This window comes from Hyposmocoma kahamanoa, unplaced genomic scaffold, assembly GCF_003589595.1.
Source record: "Hyposmocoma kahamanoa isolate Upper Pololo Valley unplaced genomic scaffold, ASM358959v1 92, whole genome shotgun sequence".
In the NCBI taxonomy this organism is placed as follows: domain Eukaryota; kingdom Metazoa; phylum Arthropoda; class Insecta; order Lepidoptera; family Cosmopterigidae; genus Hyposmocoma; species Hyposmocoma kahamanoa.
The window spans coordinates 14157544-14180269 of NW_020654748.1; the positions used below are offsets into that span (position 1 = coordinate 14157544).

Here is a 22726-nt window from a genome sequence, read left to right on the forward strand (position 1 = left end):
TATCGGTTTTTTACAGCTTTAATAAAAATTCCCGACAAACTCGTTTTGTAGGTTTTTTGCTCACGAGTATATTTTGCTTAGTTTATTTCTCTGTTTAAATTTACAGCTCAGCAACATTCATTTACAGAGTAGCGTATTAGAGAGTAACAGCATACATATATCCAGAGCAATACACGTAGTAGAAGTAAGTGTATTGTAATCTAAAGTGTGAAAACAACTTAAGGTGTATATGTGTTCTGAAAAAAAAAATATCTTCTGAATTGGATCTCTGTGCACAATAGACGTACCTATGCCTCGTGCGAATTACGCAGGCGCTCATGTCAATGCGACCACACAATTTCGGGCAATCTAGAAATAATAGAATAGAAATTTCGTGTTAGTTATTATTATTTGACGATCTGGGGGCCTACCACAACCTCTTAAAACAATATTACTTTAACCTTACATTGACTTTTCGTACCATAACGCGCTTAAAGTAAGCTTATTTGTAATGTTAAAACTATGATGTTTTATTGGCAGCTTTGTGACTATTCATTCACTCAGTTCGTACCATGACGCGACTTTGACATTAAAGTAATATTGCTCTTATGTCAAATTTAGCAATCTTAAAATAGTTACACGGATGCAATGGAAACAATATGATTTTCAATTTTATTGTCTTAATATTGTTTTGTAATGATTAAAAGTTAAGTTGAACTTATTTATTTACATATATCTCTTAAATTTTTTTGTTTATTTTTTATTTAACAGCACATAGGAAATAATTTCTCGTAAAATAAAAATATGCGATGTTTCCTTGGCGAAACTAATAGTTGACACTAGACTATAGTTCCGAATTCACAACGTGACTATCAAGACTCAGCTTGTTTCATTTATTTTTCTTCATGAAAATGCGGAATAATAATTGAAAACAACGTAATTTTAATAGATTTCATTATTACATACTTTTCTTTTTTCGGCAGTTAAAATTCTCTGAATGTAAATAACATTATACTACGATAACACGATTCGGAACATCAAAAATGAAAGAGATGGCATTATACAGTTCATATAGCGTTATTTCTTTTCTATTTTTAGTAAGGAATAGACGATATTGGGAAATCATTCGTTCTTTCAGCCATTTTAGCAATAATACATTTCTTGGTAGACTACTTTGTCATGGTATGAATATTAGTAATATTATAACAATCTTACTTTAAGCTTGTTATAATATTACTAATTGAAATATGATTGTTTTTGGAAAGGTTATGGTAGGCCCCCTGTCTTTCAGCGACTGTAGCGGGAAAAAAGTTGGATGTATCTTTATAGTTCAATTTCCGTGTGAAACAACACTGCATATTTTCCAACAGTGCTATATAGTAGCAGTAGAGTTCCTTGTGAAATAATTCGTCCAGGGAATACTGCCACCTTACCTTTTTCTTCCGCCAAGTGGTAATGTGAACATTGCTCAAATCTTTGCAACTGAATGGCACTGTAACTGTTATGAACAGGCGTGTAGCTTACCACCAGGCGCACGACATTTGCTCGTCTCGTCACTTGATATTCTATTCTATATTAAAAAATGTGAGTTGCTTATTATTATGTAATCCGCAGAATAATGTACATTATGCTGCGCACATGAACGGAACAAGAGTCTATTGAAAGATTTAGCACTCCGGCGAAAAAATCCTTGCATTCTGTGAACTCTCTGAACAAAGTTGAAATGTGTTGTATACAACACCTTATACTCAAACAAGACGCCTACTCGAAAACAGTTCGACACTTGAATTTAAAATGCCATTGAGAAGCTAGTGGTGGGAAACAAAACTGACCTCCTTGGTGAAGGCTTACTATTAGCTCACAAAAACTACTAAATGGAAGTAACTTGGATATCGCAAATCAACGTAAAAATCAGCATTAGCGCCTTTGTTTCAAAATTCAAAACGAAGATTGGCTTTACAATGAATGTGAGTCATAATTATGTGAACATGTGCATCTTTATAACCTTATTATCATAATGTTTATGGTAAAATCCCAATAGCCCATTGTAGCTTTTCTGTAAATGAAGTGCAAGAAAACATGCTTGTTTGTGACCTGACGTCATGTCTTTAGCCTTGCAAATACAATGTCATGAAGACCAACTAAATCAGTAAGTAGAGAACGTAGAAATAGCAGTTCATATTTTCTGTACAGGCCAAATACCAATATAAGTTTGTATTTAGTAGCACTAGAGCTCCTTGTGAAAGATTTCGTCCAGGGAAGTACTGCCACCTTACCTATTTCTGCCGCCAAGCAATAAGTAATGTGAGCATTACTGCGTTCTGGTTTTGAGAGGGTAAGAGTACTGGTGAAATTACGGGCACAAGGGATTTTTCAAGTTACGTCTCAGGATAACAAACAGTAGCAGTGCCCCTTAGATCTTTGTGATTTAAAGCTCTGAGAGACACTGCAATTGCTGTGGACAGGGATGATCATCCCGTCACTTGGTATCACACCGCATAAAAATTACACCGTCATATAAATAAATAAATAGTAAATAACGCGCACACTCATAGCCCCACATTAGGCAAAACCCTGTACCGTGGATGCCATGGATACACAAATATACATATAACCACAAATTCATGAGAGAAATAAATGTAGGCATTACAAAAAGATTTCTTCCAATTGATTAATACAACTTATAACTGTATGTTATAAAATCTACCACATTATTTATAAAGTAATAAAACAAAAGCGACCTGTACTTACTATACACTGATTTAAACTTTCACGATTTTCACACATTATTTGATTTTAAATTCTGGACTCAATCGTGTACAAAAACAAATTTTATTTACCTCGAGGTTTCGGACGTATCACAATGTCCATGGCATCGAAGGGACTGTGTGGACTTCGAGACCATAGACGTTTCAATACGTTCGAAACGTCGAGGTTAACAAAAATAAGTAAAAAAATTTAAATTAAACACGATTAAGTCCCGAATTTCAAATCAAATAATCTCCGGGTACTATTTGTGTTTCTTACTATATTCACACCTGTTTTTCCTAAAGACGTATAAAAAAGTACATAAGAACTTGTGCAGTATGAGTTTTTTATTGACTACTGCAATAGTTAAACAACCTAGACCACTAATCACAGACATGAGGAATTACTGCTTACTGCTACGCGTTAGACCTTGCAACTATTGTCCCATATAAATCACATGACATATTATATCGATAAGTTATAAAACGACGTCACCAACTGCAAAGAAGCATTGACCTGGTCCTTGCCTGGAAAATGATTAAAAGTTCAGTATTAAGAGTAGATACAACCTCAAATGGCTTTAGTTGATTCCGCATAAAAGTGAGTGTTGAATCAATCACTTTGGGAAGATATATAGTAAAATAGGTGGATATACGTTGATTAAAATACAGTGTTAAAATACGATTTCTAAAAATTTTCACGGTAAAAAAAACAAACTTACCTCTAAATTCATAATTATAAGAAAACCGCCGTATTCAACCTATTGAATACATATACCAACGACTTTTTTATGTCAACTGAACTAAAATATATACAAATGTATACAATATGCATTTTCAAATTACTTTAATTTCGCTTGTAAAAAAATAAATTCTGAAATAAAGCCAGTGTCCCTGTCAGTGTCGCTCAACCCGCGCTATAGAACCGATTCAGGACGGGAAAAACTTGAATTCGAGCTGAGGTAGCATCGACTCTTAATCGATTGTTTTGCAATATCTTGTCATTGATTAAAAACGGCGTTAGTCAGCGGCGGAAGCAAATTGCTTGTTGATCCAATATAGTTGTTGTTGGAGGAAATATAAATATAGGTATGGGTAAGGAGTAATGTCACGGTCGGTATTGCAATTAGAGTGCAGGGTGGCAGGTATGGCCGCCTCAGGGCCAGCGGGCCGCGTCAACGACGTCGTGTGTATGCGGCGCCAGCGCAAACTCTTGTCGATACGCAATAACGAGCTGCGCGTTTGTCCTCAGCTACAAGTATTTGCTTACGAGAATACTACACCACAAAGCCGACATAGAGTGACCCCACATTATGCTTTGAGAAAAGACCTTCCTTATTTCACACGATTGCATCAGCAATTTTCCCATAAACGTATTCACGAACGGTTTAACACAACAAAAAATAAAAATTGAATTTAATTCTATTTCATTATAATATCTACTCCTCAGTCGTCTTTTCTTGGATGTCAAGAAACAAACATGTTGCAGTGGTTCCGAATAAAATGTATAATTTTATAGAGCTCTGTCCAATAAAAAACTACTTATTTTGCTTTTTCTACTTATTAGTCGATAAAATAATATTAAACGAAATTTTACTACTTAATCAAAACATTTTACAATGCGCTAGTCTATAAAACTGGCATACTATTTATCGTCTATTAACGATGAGTCACTATGAACTTTTCTGAGCGATAGAAGAATATACATATATATCAAAGTCGTAACGATCCAGTGTATAAAAAAATATAAAATATACCAAGTTTGTTGAACTTATTAATAACATATTAATAACATTTCGGCAAAAACATTTTGGCGATTTTGTAAATTTACATAGAAAAACAAATAAAAACATAGAATAATACTCTACGTTATTTGCAATTTACTTTAACTACCACTATACATATTACTTATAAAGTTATTTAAATCTTGAATTTTGATTACTCTTAAGAACGAATTTTTTATTCAAACTATATCAGTTAAATATAGACGTGTTTTCCTTGTATCTTTTTGTATTCACATTGACGTTATAACTGGTTTTTGAGACGACTTTAACGATAAAACTGTACTATGTAATTTTTCGTAACACGCACAGCTAACGAAGGACTTTATTCAAATGTATTCAGAAGACAAATCTATTTAAAGAAATTAAGAAATTATTAGTTAGTTATAGCCAAATCATTTCAATTACTTATTTTAAACATTTCCTTTGTTCATCATACTTTTTAGCTATTTTTAACATGACATGAAATCATTTAAATGTTTTTAAAGCTGCGTAATGGATAATTTGGTACGATATTTTTAGGTTAGGTGGGTATATTTAAGACATTATTTTAATAAACATGTGACCACATCAGCTATAGAAAGACTGTTTCAGTTATAATGTTATTGTATCATATCATCTGCCTATGTATATATCCCACTGCTGGGTACCGGTCTCCTCCCAGGCGAGGGTTTAGGTTATCCATAATCTGCCACACTAACCCGGTGCGGGTTGGGGACTTTACACGTTTTTCGAGGGTTGTGTACTTCTTCGACGTGCAGGTTTCATCACGATATTTTTCTTCACTGAAAAGCTCATGGTAAATTTCAAATTAAATTTCGCACACTGACTCCAAAAAATCTCAGAGATGCGAGCCCGGATTCGAAACAAAGGCCTTTGCTTGATAGGCTGTGGGTCAGACTATTTATTAGAAAGTCTTCGAAGTAGACATAGAAATGAGACTCCAGTGACTGTTATAAACTATATTATATGATCTTTCACTATAAATCCAAACAAAACAAAACACGTCTGTTCTAGTCAAAGATGCTTTTCATAATGGCGGCCGCCTGTCAGCGCTCCGTTGATATCGATGATGATGGTATCGATGTATTTCTTATTTCGATGAAACTAATTCTTAGTGATGCAAAGTAAGTTTTCTAACAATAAAATAAAATAATGTGACGATACGCTAACAGACGGCCATTCTGCTTAAGGAACGTCCTCATTCCGGAGTAAGCTCGGTTATTCGACAAGTGAAGAGCATGTCCTCATGCTTCTTCTAGAATTGCTCGTAACACAGGAGCAGTTGCTTCTTGATTAACTAGTCGGCACGGCAGTGCTCCCACAATGGTGCTTGCTATAATACCTCTTACACGTGAGACGATCACCAGCTGTTTGTCCTGGAAGATAACTCGATGACTTCTACAACTTTGATTTTAAATTACAGTAAAAACAAACTAAAATAAAATATATGTAATATGTGTATGTTAAAGTAACATTTCCAGCACGAACAAATTAAAGGTATAAACAAAAAAATTCAAATTGGAAAAATATTACATTAACAAAAAAAGAACGTCAAAATTTGTTGCATGAATTTAGTAATTGTATGTAATCAAAACCTTAACAAATAGACAAAGTTATGAAAGTGACATATTGTGCCTTCAATTAGAATTAACAAATTTAGCTTATAGCTCAAATATAAGAAAATACAACTCAACAGAAGATTGAAAAAAACATACTGGCTATGGATAAGTTATTAAATTATGTAAGTTATATGTAAAGCAATGATGGATTTGACTTTTTAAGGAGCAATCCCAAGATCCAATCCAATCCAATGTCATTGTACCTAAATAAGCAAAGCTCAATCATTTCCACCTGTGTGAGACTCTGATTCCTTTTTATTGCTGATACAGGAACATTGTAAGAAATTTAAAAATACCTCCCTCCTTGTAACTACTTTAAATGACACTTAGAATAATATTATTCTGTATAGTGATGGATGGATATACATATCGGTTTGCAACTTGACTACCAGGATCACAATTAACAAATGTATATTATTTATGATATAAGGAAAATGACGGGACGAACAAGTCGTGTGCCCAGTGGCAAGCGACACGCCTATTCACAGATGCTGCGCAGTGCCATTCAGAACTTCAAATCGCAACATCGTTACTCTGAGACACAAAGTTGACAAGTCCCAAGTGCCTACAGTTTCATCAGCACCCACACCCCTCAAAATCGGAACGCGACAATGCTCACACCACAGCCTGGCGGCAGTGATAGGAATGGCGACAGTATTTCCCTGGTCGAACTGTTAATTTTTACTTGTCTTGTTTTTTTTACTCCCTTAACCTCCTAAGGCCCAGCAAACTATAATGAAAAATAAATAACCAATGTATATTAAAATGTATTAAATATAATTTCATCAGGCCCAAGCAAGTATGCGATCAGTTTTGTGTGAAAAACATATTTTTCTACATACAAATAGATAGAAATTTGCGATATTTTCATTATTATTTACACTGAGCACTTACGTGATCGTAGGATTAATATTGTCTGGGTTTGATTTAGTATACGTAATTATAAGTACATTTTGAAGTACACTGGGTCTGACCGATTAAGAAATTCCCTTCTGTAAGAGCCTCGCAAGCAATGAAAGCAATATGAGACATAATTTACATGTGTAATTACATAGTTTGCCATTTCGTACAACAGAATGGAATTTACTTGTAGAAAATTCCATTCTGTTGATACTTATTATTTTATTTTATATTACTAACATTTTTATTTGATATAAATTAGGAATTATTTTGCAAATTATTGTAAGTGGCAGATAACAGAATTGCTGCAGAATTGTTGCAGAATGGCTAATATAAATACGTAATAGTAAAACTCTAATGATAAGCTCTGCACTAAGAATCGAAAGTCTTTCGGGTGCGTCAGATATACATACGTATACATTCTTAGAGCAGCCACAGCAGTACTTATAAAGACAATAAACTCGAGCGAATATGAAATACCCCTAAAACGTCGCATTTACAAACTTCTAAGCCCTGGAGTTAAAGTCAGTTTCGCTCAAGGACTCCTTTTACTCATTTTACCTACTTCCACAAATTTGCAACACTCTTTAACGTAAGAATTTGACAACACGACAATTCAAACAAACGGAAAAAATGGCTATTAGATCTTGATAATTAACAAACTGTAGACTTAATACCTATCAAATAATAAAAAATTCAATAACACACTATCGTCTAATAGACACAACCACTTGCGTGCATTTTTTTTTTTTATTTTTCAAGGAATAAACGTAAACATCCTTACTGTCTGCCCAACGTATATTCGACGAAAATAAATTACAACTCAAATGCCTTAACCTAATAATTAGTAGGCATTAGCTTCTTCTAAAATATTACTTTGTTACAGTTACCTAATTGTATTAGATTAAACTTTCGCCAATGTATAAACTAATTTACAGTTCTAATATATATTATTAATATTTTTAAGTTCTTTTCTAGTTTTCCTTGTCTTTTAGAGCTTTGAATTTTACGGTATATTTACTTAATTCACTTGGATTAATTCGCCTGGGTGAATAAAGTACGTTTCAGGTAACTTAAATCACCTGGGTGCATTAAACATGATTTTACATAAATATTTCATTTCAATAATATAATATTGACATCTTAGACTTGGCATAGGTAATTTAAATGCCACGAAATTATAATATATTTTAAATTAAGTAATCTTAACCAATGAAAACCATAATTTCTAGAAGTTTACATGAAAGTATTTGTTCGCCATTATTGGTACATTTTTGTGATAGATACCATAAACCATTATTTTTATTTGTACACCAAATTGTAAGATATCATTTTTCATTTCCATTTACTTCAATTCAGATTCCGAGCAAAAGCCAGAATCTTAAATTTATTATTTTCTATAGTATTTACTTATCACTTATTTTATTTCTATTTTTTTTAAATTTTTTTTTTTACATTACTTGGATACTACACCGTCTATCACAGACGAGCTGAAATCAAGTAAGTATATAATACCAACTCACCCGCAGAACACTGTCTGCTCACAGAAGCACACCAATTCTAGTCACCGTTTGCCATCCAAGAGACATGGTCGACCGAAGGGATGAATTATTGAATACAGCTTACCATACAAAGAACACGGCTCTTAGCTACCGTTTGTACCCCGCGGTACACGGCCTGCTCTCCTATGACTCATTCGCCTGTTGAAATCAATATCGTCACTAAGCGAAAAAAGTAAACTTTTGGAAAAAACGCGTATAAAATTTATGTAAATAAGTTTAAATTTGGAAAAGCGAGACCTTCGTTTAGTGACAGTATCGCTTATATATAATGGCTACCGTTTGCAACACACGGGACACGGCCTGCCCTCCTTTCAGTCATATAATGGCTACTGTTTGCCACCCGCGGGACACGGCCGGCTCATAGAAACCCTCTCAAGTCATATAGGCTACCGTTTGCCACCATCGGGACACGGCTTGCCCACAGAAACATGGATATCACTACTTTTAGCATCTGATGGCTGCACCGCTTGGCTATGATTTGCTCCTACACTCTCACTTTATATTTAAGTATTCAGTTCAGCTTATCCATCTAAGAAATAACAGTCAATTAGTAAATGCAAACATGTAACCAAAATACCTGTTCTTTATTATCATTACAAAACAGTATTTTTTTTAAATATCGTATTCTATTCTTGTATGTACCGAGGGCCACACCAAAAGATATAATCCATAGAAAATCTGTGTTAAAAATCGTAGCTTACGTTATTTACACAACGCTTAAGCACCTACTTTTTTTAAATAACAGTTTCGAATCCAATATTCGTACACAATACACCTATAAACAATAAGTCCCTCTTTTCTGTGCGCCTGATTAAACTACGCAATACGTATACATGTGTGATGTAAAACGAATGTACTTACATACCAGTACCATTGATTCACTTCGTCATTACTTACGCCATTGTATCACTGCTTCCTTAATACTCAATTTATGCCACGAGGGCACTTTTTCCACTTCTGATATATTAGAAGGTCTTCCAAGTAGACATAGAAATGAGACTCCAGTGACTGTTATAAATTATATTATATGATCTTTCACTATAAACCCAAACAAAACAAAACAAAACACGTCTGTTCTAGTCAAATATGCTTTTCGTAATGGCGGCCGCCTGTCAGCGCTCCGTTGATATCGATGATGATGGTATCGATTTATTTCTTATTTCGATGAAACTAATTCTTAGTGATGCAAAGTAAGTTTTCTAACAATAAAATAAAATAATGTCACGTACGCTAACAGACGGCCATTCTGCTTAAGGAATGTCCTCATTCCGGAGTAAGCTCGGTCATTCGACAAGTGGAGAGCATGTCCTCATGCTTCTTCTAGAATTGCTCGTAACACAGGAGCAGTCGCTTCTTGATTAACTATTCGGCACGGCATTTCTCCCACAATGGTGCCTGCTATAACACCTCTTATACATGAGACAATCACCAGCTGTTTGTCCTGGAAGATAACTCGATGACTTCTACATTATTTTAATAATATCACGATACGCTAACACATTAGGTTGCCACGGTTTTTTTTAATAACATTATTGGTTGCCATTTTAATCATTTTTAGAGGCAAAGTAAGTACAAACAAGGTAAAGGTAAGTTAAAACCTAGAAAGGTAAGTTAAAAAAAAGGTAAGTTTTATCCGAAAACGTGCAAATGCAAATATTTACTTTAGTGTTAAAAAACCAAGCATAAGGAAAATAACGTTTATTTAAAAGTTTATACATGTAATAAGTATATTTTGTGAACTTGTCTAGTGTTGTTCATTTAAAATATAATATATATCTATATGTTATAATCTAATTTTTAACTAGTAAATACCTTTTTAATAAGTTTTTTAAAAAGATACGAAAAAGGGACCCACCATGTTCCTTTCGAAATATTTTCCCGTTATCTGTCTAGCGGTACTGGCAATCATTTTGCGTGGCAACCTGCGTCACTAGATATAAAAGTTTCAACGTGGTTGGTGATAGATATTCGTTAATATAAATGGGCATTCGTTTCTCTACGAAACCCGTTACTTCAGTATTCAATTTGCTATCAGGAGACTTGAGTTTGAGTTGAGCCTTTCTTGCACTGAAGTAAAGTCAGCAATACTTGTTTCAAGAATGCCTGGTTTTTAGGGAATTCTGTAGGCATTTCGGAGGTTATACTACAAAATATCTACACCAATGACTCTTCCTGCGCTGCAATCTGTTGGGATCAAATGGTTTGAAGTTTGCTATTCGTTGGCAGGAATAGTTTTAAATTCTAAATTGAAGGTTTCGACGTAATTTATAAATCCTTAACTTTGAGAGCATAAATTTTACTTTTGAAATGTGCTGTATTTATACTATGTCATCCGTTATGCTGGGATTTTTCAATGTTGAAAGCTGAAAGAACCCGGAGCAGAAATCTACAATAGACACAGAAGAATTTCGTTATCCTGTTAACTCGTTAATAGAGCGATGCTACAACACACGTGGAACAGGTTCAAGTCCTGTAGGGTCGAAGGAATTTTTCTTTTTATTCGATCTTTGTATTAACAATAATAACAAACTAGTGTAGTTATTTCACAAAAAATAAATTAATAAAATAAGGTAAAAAAAACATCGTGAAATAAAAACAAAAATCAATAAGTCCTATATTCAACAGTCAACTATCGCAGCCTATTATGGTAACAGGTGGGTTTATAAAATTAATTTACCAAGTTGACCGTTAGTAAACATTCGAAAACTATCATGAACTTGCAAGTTCAATGATCTTGATGCATATAATGGGAACGAAACAAACGTGTCGGCAAACACCAGTCATAGGCCTTTGCTAATTCAGCGTCTAAGTTAGCTAAAATACCTGGCAAAACCATAATTATGATTTATATAATGAGCACTGTAGGCTGATCTACTAAGGAGAACTCAAACACTCACATGGACACATGCGTTTAAATGAAGACGATTGCCATCGTCCCGACACTATTTTTTTATGGCATCAAGTGATGAGACGAACAAGTCGTCCGCCTGTCAGTGTGTTGTGTGTGTTGCAGTGTCAATCAGAGCTTTTTTTTAAATAATAGTCCCACCCTTGGCCACAATCTCACCTGATGTTAAGCGACGATGTGACAGACGATGGTACGCGTTTGTCTAAAAAATGCCTGTTCACTCTAGTCTTGAATAGCCACAAATTGTATTTCTCGGGAAACAGTATTCCATTCCTTTGCCGTACACATCAGAAAGGGGGAAGCAAAGCGCTTAGTGCGAATGGGTGGTATATCAACGACATAAGCTTTAAATCGCAAAGATCTGAGGGGGGCCGCCACTATGCCCGTCACTCTGTGACATTAAATTGACAAGTCCCATGTAAACCGCACCATAGTAATGCTCACATTACCTACTGCTTGGCGGCAGAAATAGGAAAGGTTGCAGTACTTCCTTGGATGAAATCTTTCACAAGGAGCTCTACTTCTACTAAATACAAACTGTAAGAAATGGTTCAGAAGTAAATTGGTATTTCACATGCCTTGGATGTCACCTGTACGGAAAATATGCGTTTCTATTTCTACGTACTGATTAAGTTGGTCTTCATGATATTGCATTTTCAAGGCTCTGCTAAAGACATGACACTCATTGGCAACAGAAATAGGTATATAGTATAGAGATATTAGTATACTGCTACTAAAATTTCTACTTTACTGCTACTCATGGTAACCGGTCTAAACGCGCTGTTTACGACCTTCGCTATAGTCATACTTTGTTATTTTATTCTTCAGAAATAATTACAAAGGTAAAGGACTTAAGATACCATCTACAAGTTACAAATTTAGAAAACTGGTTGGTATTGAAATTTTTTTGAATGCGAATTTGTAGTTCCGGTCGTGTGAGTATTATTTTGTTACTATTCGAGGTATTTCCTTGTGACTTAAAGGTTCATGGCGAAACTTCGCTGTTGCTTAATATGCAAAATTTTAAAATGTGTTATAGTCCGCAGTTTGTAAAGGGGTATCTAGGTACATTGGACCAATTTTATTTTTTATTTTTTTATCGTCGCTTTGAAACAGTTTACACCATACCAATTTCCTGTCTCACCATTGATGCAGATGTATCTTGACGCGTGTGACTTGGCTTGCACAAAGGACAATGGCAAACTTCCATATAATTTTTTGTTGATATAATTTGTATGCGTCTGTTTACGAAAAATATGTGAAAATATTGTGTTGAACCTGAACAAATTTTGTTTTGGATTTACTATTAAGAGAAGTCAGGAAGATATTCCAGTTTGAAATGACGTAATGGAATAAAATATATTTATTATATTATTACATCAAAGTAAACTATAGTTTACAAACTACAGAAAGTTCAGAGGAAATTATTTTGTATACTGGTATGGTTAAAAGGCATGAAGTTAATTCATAAAAAACTGAGTTAATTCATAACATACCACAGACTATTGCACTGGTAACTCGGACACAAATTATTTTTTGTGAAACGTGCCATCTATCTCTGATTTCGGGAACCTTTTTGCCAGTTTTACCATTTTCTCGCGTGGCATTTTGGAGACAAAATTAACGACTTCATTTTTTGTAATGAAGTAATTAATCTATTATTAGCTAATTGCAAATCGGTCAAATCAGTACATTTGATATTACGTGAACTAAATGTGGATCGTATCCATATGTAGGTACTGAAATTCCTTTTTTGGCGGCTACATGTCGCTCAACGTTAAAAAAAAACTAAGAAACTGATAGTTGTACGTTGTACATATCAGTCCAGTTACATGTTAATTAGTCATTAGAGTTTCTTTTAAATATGATTTTATTTCCAGGCTTAGATAGGCCGCTGTTATAATTTGAAAAACCTAATGAATTTATTTTATTCAAACTTGTAATTACGATATTTGAAGACGCTAACGAATTCTTAACTGTGATTTTGCCATTATTATTTATTTACGATGTAGCTCGACTGGTCGGTTTACTTTATTTCTTATTCATTAAATACTATTTAAACATACTTTAATATTTTTCGTTATATTACTAAATATTGGTCTTTATACCCGATACAGAAAAAATAAAGATCGATTTATTGAAATGATTTTAATTTTCAACTCTTTGTTTAAAGCGTAAGAATGCTAAATAAGCCGGACGTCCGCGCTAGCATCTATTCCACGTCAATTTTTTTTCAATGTTAACAAGCTAATTATAACTCCGTACTTACCTTCAGTCCACGTTATTAGTTTCTGAATGCTGTTATCGCTTACACAATAGTTCGACACGTGTAAATATTTAATCATAATATTTGTTAATTATCATAATTCATAAGATTCGATCAAATAATTTAGTAATAAGTTACGTAGGTATATCTTAAGTACCAATCTTGTAATAAAATTTTAATAAAAATATACTAAATATTAAAACAGCGACCACAAATGCCACTTTATTGTAGACCAACAAAAAATGTTTCACGCGTATATTTTTTTATAATATTGTGTTATTTTAAATTATAATGTATTCTATGTTGGTATTATGACCACGTATACGCAATTAACCTTGAAGTGCAGCTACGTAGCTACATGCGCAGGGTTTTTAGATCTTCTAGCTATTTAATAAACACCATCTTTGCTGTATCTACACATTAAACCATACAGGGTGGAAAAAATCAATGGGGGATGAAGAGGTACTACCTACTGGTTGAGGTACCTTAAATGCTTAATATTGCTAATTTTACTTAAAGGAAACGAAATGAATTTTTTTTATTTTTCTTTTCCCTTTTCCATTTTTCCACCCTGTATATACTTATATTTGAATTACGTGCGCAATGAACCCTCATCACAATTGTTACGATACATATTCAAAGTTTGTCAACTTCATATGACTTCCGAGACTCTTCTCAAATTTGATTTTAAGGTTTACCATTCTAACATCTGTAGTACACAAGCTCGATAAGTTCGCGATCGAAAAAAATAGCCCTGCGTAGACCACTAACAAATTAACTTCTACAGGCATTGACTTACAACAGGCTTATATATTTAAAATTTATGAAAAGTTCCGAGAATTTGTTTTTAAAATAAAATTAAGTACTAAAAACTAAACATCATATATTAAAAGTTATTAGTAGAGTGTTTAACTAAGAAAATAGAGAAAATAAATACATTTATTTGACTATGAAAAACGAAACAAAACAGAATCAAAATAAAAAAAATTAAAAACAATAATTAAACAATCATAAATGTTCACTTCGGAAACAAAACAATATTATAAAACAAAGTCGCAAACAAAACAAAAACTAAACGCAACAAATTGATTACAACATAAAATTGTTTACATAAGCATAGGTATTAAGTATAAAAATACTGCATGTGATGCCAGCCGCGGTAACTAAAGGTTCACTAACTCGGTATTTGCTGAAAAACGCACTCATTTTCAGTTACTAAAAATTAAGATGGATGGATGGATACTAAAATAGAAATCCGATTTCTGCAAGTTTGTAATAAAACTTGCAGTGGCTTGGAAGTATGCTACTGAAGCAAATGACAGTTGACAAATAATATTAGAGCATACTGCGAGTTCCCTCTTACGACTGTAGAATTTAAATTGCCAAGACTAATATGTTTGTAGCGGGTAAATAAATACAACGCTTTGCTCGACAGTTTGGTAAATATTGACTATTGACGACAGGTATAAAAGGTATGGCGGAAATATTTATATTAGTGACGGGTTATCTGCATTATTGACTTGTAAAATACAACAACAGTCGATTAGTTACATGTATTTGTTATGTTTTTTTAGCCCCGCTCTAGGAAAACCCTGTGTGGCGGGTGCCATGGACATATAAATGTGCCATGGATATATAAAATACCACAAAATACACCCAAACTCATGTTAATGTCAACTTTGCTTTACGGCGTTGTGACGAGTACCTGATTGTAGCGTCGGTACTTGTCTACCCTGACATTCGTAAATTTGGTCACATTTGCTGGATATAAATTCCACAAGTGTTTATTGAGTTGTTCCTCAATATTGCTTTTCGTAATATTAAACTATGTGTAAAAGCTACATTATTTAGATTTAGATTTCATTTTCTTATTTCATATCTTCGTTTTCTTTTTCATTATATTTTTTATAATATGCAAAATAAGGTAGACCAAGGAGATGGTGGGATGATGGATGGGACATTGCGTCAAACAGGAAACTATGGAACTCGAGAGAAGAGGCATTTGCTCAGCAGTGGAACACAGCATGATAGCTAATGGCTAATAAACAAAAAGATCAGGCTCACTAAGCACTCTCATTTTAATTTAGAGTCCAAAATATGAAATTACTTCGGACCAATTTAAATTTAATTTATGCGTACTTATCTGTAAAAGAACCTACGCCCATATCTTTACTTATGTACATGACGCATCAATATTACGTATTCAGTATGTATGTATAAGTTATGTATGTATTTCTATGGTTTATGTACCTATTAACGTCTCTAATTTCTTGTTGCAGTGACAATGGAGGTTCTAAACAGGCTTGTGGAGGGGTACCATGACCTAATGGACAACAAAAGCGACCAAAGAGTCAAAGACTGGTTCCTCATGTCTTCGCCTTTTCCTACTTTGGCTATATGTCTCACTTACGTGTTTATCGTCAAAGTAAGTATTATCATTTCTTTTGTATTGAAGTGTTTTGTTCAGTATTCCATAAATTTTGCTTGCCATTTGGAACAATCTAAAAAAATTTTCTCCAACTACCATTATTCTAATAAAAAATGTAATACGAAAATTGTCCGGTTAGAAAAAAACGTAGCCAAATTGTTATGTGCGTGAGTCGATGGTAACCTATCACAAACTCGAAAATTTTTTCGTCCGAAATAACATTTATTCGAATTTTCATTACACCGAAAACCGAATTATAACGAAACAGTTATTCTTTCAGGATATGTTGAATGTTTATTGCAAAGACGCGATTAGGTTCGGCTAGGTTCGGTTAAGTTAGGTTTAAAATAAAAAACATTTTCTTCTCTAAATTACTTTCGAGGTTATGAAATTTCGAACAAACGTTCTCAAAATTACTTTCGAGGTTATGAAATTTCGACCAAACGTTATTTCTGGAAAATGTCATGTCGGACTACTGATATGTAACCGTGGGTCAATATATAATATATATAATATGTCTATGTAGCAAGTAACAACTGAGTGTTTGTTTGAAGTTACTGAATCATCTTCCAAATCACTTTACCGTATTTTTATATTATTTCGATAATGCCACATTTCAATTACTTAGGTACTAATTGTGTCCGCGACGTTGTCTGCGTTGAATAAGTAGTTCGAAACTTTGAATAGTCTACTGTATTTTCATAGTTTTATTGTCTTCTTCTTCTTGTATCTCCATATAAACTTTCATCCCCTATTTCACCTCCTTTAGCTTATTTTTGTGGTAAAAATTAGCATATCTATCTTCTATGTACCATCTATTTCTATATCAAAATTTATCAAAATTGTAACAAGCAAAATTACTTTCGGATTTATAATATTAGTTTGGGTAAAATCAGAATCGTCAGCCGTTGTATGTAAACTTTGCAAGTTCAAGTTTACTCAGTTGTATTGTTATGTCACAACAATTTGCTGAGAAGCCAAATAATTTTTTAGTGTATAAACCAAATGTGACTTCACCAATATTATATGCGATAGGTATTATAAAAGTTGTATGTATGCAGTATTAAATTGGAGCCTTTCAATTATGTCACGGCTATGACGCTTTGTCATCGTCACATAATTAACGACTTCTGGGTTGGCGAAAAAGATGGTTTGCGGTGCGGTTTTACCACTAGCTGACTTTAAACAAAAAGAAGTATTTTCTTATAAATGTTATATTGTGTACAGTCATTTCAAAACTTTAGCGCGCATTTTAAGAATAAGGAATTTTTAGGTTTATAATTCATGAAAAACGCCCTGCACAGGTAAATCGTAAAGGTGTAATTTCATCATGATAATATCTACCAAACCGCATATATTTTTACAAAACCGTCAAAAACTATTGCAATTAGGTTGAGATGTGTTACGTCACACACCTTATTCGCCTGACGTAGCCCTTCCGAGTTTCACATGTTTCGGTCTTTACAACATTTTTGAATGGACACGACATTGATACAGAAGAGATTGTTATTAGAGCTGTATTTTATAAGTAAAGACAAGAATTTTTAGGAAAGGGCAATTTTAATATTACCCGAAAGATTACAAAAGATAGTAGTATTAACTTAGTCAATATAAATTGCCCTTGGTGTAATAAAACCACATGTTACATTAAAATAGATGTAATTTTATAACTCATTAGGCAAGATACAAAAATTCAACACCACCACCAAAAAATAATTGAAAGGACGTATTTTTTTGGATTAACTTAACGCAAAAAATATATGTGTATATTTGTAGTGCAGTCAATATAGATAAATCAGATTTTTTTTCAAATGCGGTAGCACTCCTGGACACTATCAGTGCTCCCACTATTGCTTCCGAGACCACTACCGCTTTCGTAGGACTCTTCAGCGCCCAAAAGTTAGCGACTAATTTCGGTCGTGAAACCTCTCTCCTGAAAAGTTGTAATTTTTTATATATATAATAGACACACGCTTGGCCACTATCTCACCTGATGTTAAGAGAGTTTGCCTAAAAAAAGAAGTGTATTCACTCTAGCCTTGAATAGCCCCAAATTGTACATTTCGGGAAATACCCGTAGAGCATGCCTGTAGAGCATTCCATTCCTTTGCCGTACGCATCAGAAAGGAGGAAACAAAGTGCTTAGTGCTAATAGGTGGAATATCAACGACATACGAACGGAGTGCTCCGGACCTTCTAGTCGACCGAAGGAGGAACGGTGAGAGTGGAACTAAATTGAAATGTTCCTGCGCACACTCCCCAAAATGTATCCGATAGAAAACCGACAAGCAAGCTATATAGCGGATATGCATTGTTACATCAAGAGATTGATTAAAGTTTGGAATTCATTTTTTAAAATGTTTTTTACCGCGCGGACGTTTTAGTCAACCCAATACCTAGAGTATTGTGATTTTTATTGGCATTTTTAATTAAACTTATTTAAAAATAATATTTGTCCACAGGTATTAGGGCCGAAGCTTATGGAGAACAGAAAACCGTTTGAGTTGAAGCAAGTGTTGATATGGTACAACTTATTCCAAGTGATCTTCAGTTGCTGGTTATTTTATGAGGTAAATAAGATATTATATTAATAAGACAATCAATTATTGATGATGATGAAATAAGATATATATTTTTCTGTAACGCTTGGCCACAGTCGAGACTACCACATATATTAAAGGTACAAGTTTAGAAAACGGTAAGAAATATCTTCCTGTGTCGCTAGATAAAGGTACCTAGTTGGTAGCTTCATTATTTTTAGTCCGATATTGCTGTTGAGTATGTGTGTTTAAGTATAAACTAACTACTAATTACTAAACGAAGTTTAAAATTGCAACCTTAAGCCTTACTTTTTGTATCAACAAATAAACAAATTAATTTAGCAAACCCACGATTGATTAGCCTGACTGACCTTTTGTTTTTATAATATCAAGTGACGGGACGAACAAGTCGTGCGCCTGATGGTAAGCTACACGCCTGTCCATAACAATTACAGTGCCACTGAGAACTTTAAATCGCAAAGATCTGAGGGCCACTGCCACTGCGCCCGTCACCCTGAGATATAACTTGACAAGTCTCATGTGCTTGTAATTTAACCTGACACGCGTCTTAGAGACACACGGTGTCCCTAAAGATTTTGGTACACTAGCATCTAACGAACTGCTGTATTTTCATCCACCATTTTTTTTTACATTTATAAAAAATCAAGAAATAACTATAAAAATAATTAAAATATCAAAATCGTTAGGGATACCGTGTGTCTCAAAGATGCGTAACCGAGTAATATTAATTAGTTAAACAAAATAAATGCACTATTATATTTTGCCTAAAGCTACTGACTTTAACGTGATATTTATGGCGAAGCCATTCTTAGAGAGTGATTTATTGATGGATTTCAAAAGCAATATTGACTATTTTAATATTAAAATTTACATGCTGTCTTACGTGTATTGTTGTTCTAACAAGTACAATAATATTCACAGAGCATAGTGAGCGGTTGGTTTACCACGTACAGTTTCCGATGCCAGCCCGTCGACTATTCGAGGTCTCCCCAAGCCATGCGGGTATGTATGAACAAACAAATTATAAAAAAAAAAATAATTACCACGAGCTACAAAGAAATTATAGCCCTATTAAAAAAAGTACCTATACCTACTAGATTTTTTGTTTGAATACGAGTTGTAAAGGAGGTAAATTGCAATAAGAACACTACGTACACAAAGCAAAGTTCCGTGTTTATTGTCAATAGGTGAATTCGCCATAATGGCAAAATATCTATAGCTACGTTTGTTAACTAAATAAGAAGTTTTTTTATTATGAGATGTTTTTGGATAGTAATCATACTTAGACACCTTCTACGGAATGATAAGAGCTCTATTTAAACAAACCTTAGCTGGAAGTATTGTGTAGCGCTAATACATTTTCACTCCAATAACGTGCAATAGGGTATTCGACTATTTAAAAAAACAATTACAATTAACTTGAATATGCTGAAAATTAAATTTGAAATTGTTTTTCAATATTTCAATTAACATAACACGTTAAAGTATAATTAATGTCTGAGATGGGAGTGCTTATCAAAACGACCGTTAGTATATACATAGTTTGAATGGCATTAATCTTGTGATGTCAGAACCAATATGGCCATTTCATTTTCCTGAATTCTGATTGTCTAATGCTTGTAGGTAACTATTTTTGAAAGAATTGAAATTCTGCTTTCATTTTAGCTATATAATTTAATGTCTATTTTGGAATAAAAATACCTTACAATAAAAGGATTTATCATAGAAAATGAAATTATTTTTCATTTACTAATACACATACATATGTTTAAAGTTTTAAAGTAGATTTCAAACGAGTGGAATTGATTATTGTATCTAATGTAAATAGAAAATTATTTCTATAATGTCCAAAACGAGTTAATTTGACTAAAAAACTAATTTTTCAAAATTAGAACATTTTTTGTCCTAAATTGTACCTAACCATATTTTTGCCATCCTTCCACCCTCCGATATTTATTATTTGGAGTCCTTGAATATTATTTCTAAGTATGTTCCTTTTTAATTCTTCTTTCTTTACTCACTACGCATATTTATTTAAATGTAATTTGTATATGTAAAATGTAATTTATGTTATTTTTTACCTAATTATGCTTGTAAAAATAAATAATAAAATTGAAAAAAAACTTTAAACGTAAAAATGAAAATAAAATAAAATCCATGTTCTTAATTAATCTAAATTTAATAAAATCATTTTTGTGAAATCGTAAAAATAATAATAATTGTCTAATTAAAACCATTAAACTTCGATGATCAGAAACAGTCAAGAACAGGAATTTTCATTTCACACATGCATCGAACGTATATTTTTTCTAACGTATATTGTTATATACGAAAAAAGACAATTAAATTTTATTGCTTTTATTTGTCAATATCGTATACTTCAAATATATAACAACTGTTGTCGTATTATGGAATACAAAATAAATAAATAGTCTACTTCGACATGCCAACAATATAAATTTTTAATGCGTAACAATATTTATTTCTGGACGAACGATTAATTCTAAATAAAGTTCTTTTATTTACATTCAAATCAGGGCACAAAATCTAAATTTCAAACAGGCCGACCTTTTGAATAATTGCTTTGGACATAAATATAGTCTCCTTTTATGTCGGCAGGCAGTTAATTTCAAACAGTTTAAAAATAGTCCTGTAGTATTAAGAATGTTTAAAATTTACTTCGTACATATGTGCTAATTAATGTGCAAATTTAATTAATACATCACACTAAATTGTAAAGAATTAACTGTCCCAGAATATTGTCACTAAAAATAGCAATTAAGAAAAGATATAATTATTTATAAACAGATTTACAAAATAAAGCCCAATTTTAAAAACTAGGCTTTTTTGTTTGTATATGGAAACGAACTTTAAGAATGTTATCTAAGAATTATAATATCGTGTCTAAATGCTTTTTCTTATCCTATCGGTGGCATACATTATAATGCCTGCCCTCGTGGTGGAAGGATTTGGCGATCGGCGTAAGGTACTCGCCTATTGGTCGCCCACGGTGCGCTAGACGAACAAGAAAGGAGTGGCAGGTTCGTCATGCGAGGAGGCTACTTTCGTGCACCCTAAGCGCCCAGTTACACGAGGAGAAAGGATTTTAGCGGCCGCCACGTGGCGACCGCCCAGTTACCACGCCTTCATGTACATTAATGGCGAATCTGAATTCTATTTTTATTCTGATTTACTCGCCGCCACGTAGACCAAATTGAAGCCAGCCTCGTCCGCGTGTCCGGGACACTTATTTAAGTTAAAACGTAAACGCTAAGTAAATAGAGCGATAAAAAGCACTAAGAAAATGACAATTAGACGCATGCGGTCGCTGCGCCGCGGTAACGTGGACTCCACTGGCGACCACGCGGGGTGAGCGCGATGAAATTCGTGTCGAATAAACGCACCCTAAATCTCTAAATTGAGTATTGCATGTATAATATATAGTAATAAAATTAACTCCTATGCGCGTACCGAAATTAAAAATCGATTTTCATAGGAAAGATTCACTAAGATCGTTACGCTAGTTGCAAACATGTCGTAGGCGACTGTTCCTACATACTATGCGTAAATATATAAATTCATTCGACGCAGATGCAGGCAGATGTTTTGGTACAGTAACGAATTTGAGTTAGTAGGTCATTTACTTATTCAAAGATAAAATTTAATTGAGAATTAATGTGTTTTATTATTATTTACAGACTGTGAACGGATGTTGGTGGTATTACTTCTCGAAGTTTACGGAATTCTTTGACACGGTGAGTTAAGCTAATGTGAATGTAACGATGTTTTATATTTATACCTTATGATATAAATAATTATAAGTATTTATATACTGTATAATTAAACAAGAGTCCGGTTGGTGCATTAGAATTATTTATATATACTATATAATTAAACAAGAGTCCGGTTGGTGTGATTTCTTATACCCCTGGGACCCAATTCCCCAAATTTTTTTAGACCACAGTCATTATA

General features: G+C 33.4%; 1 protein-coding gene across 1 annotated transcript in view; it reads left to right on the forward strand.

Annotated features, from left to right (window-relative positions):
- Positions 1-22726, forward strand: part of LOC113236457 (elongation of very long chain fatty acids protein AAEL008004-like) — a 45639-nt gene that overhangs the window by 11650 nt on the left and 11263 nt on the right. The window contains exons 2-5 of the mRNA XM_026472531.1: positions 16045-16190; positions 18656-18763; positions 19676-19756; positions 22453-22509. Of these exons, the coding sequence (XP_026328316.1) occupies positions 16050-16190; positions 18656-18763; positions 19676-19756; positions 22453-22509 (387 nt within the window). The 5' untranslated portion in view covers positions 16045-16049. The remainder of the gene's footprint in view (positions 1-16044; positions 16191-18655; positions 18764-19675; positions 19757-22452; positions 22510-22726) is intronic.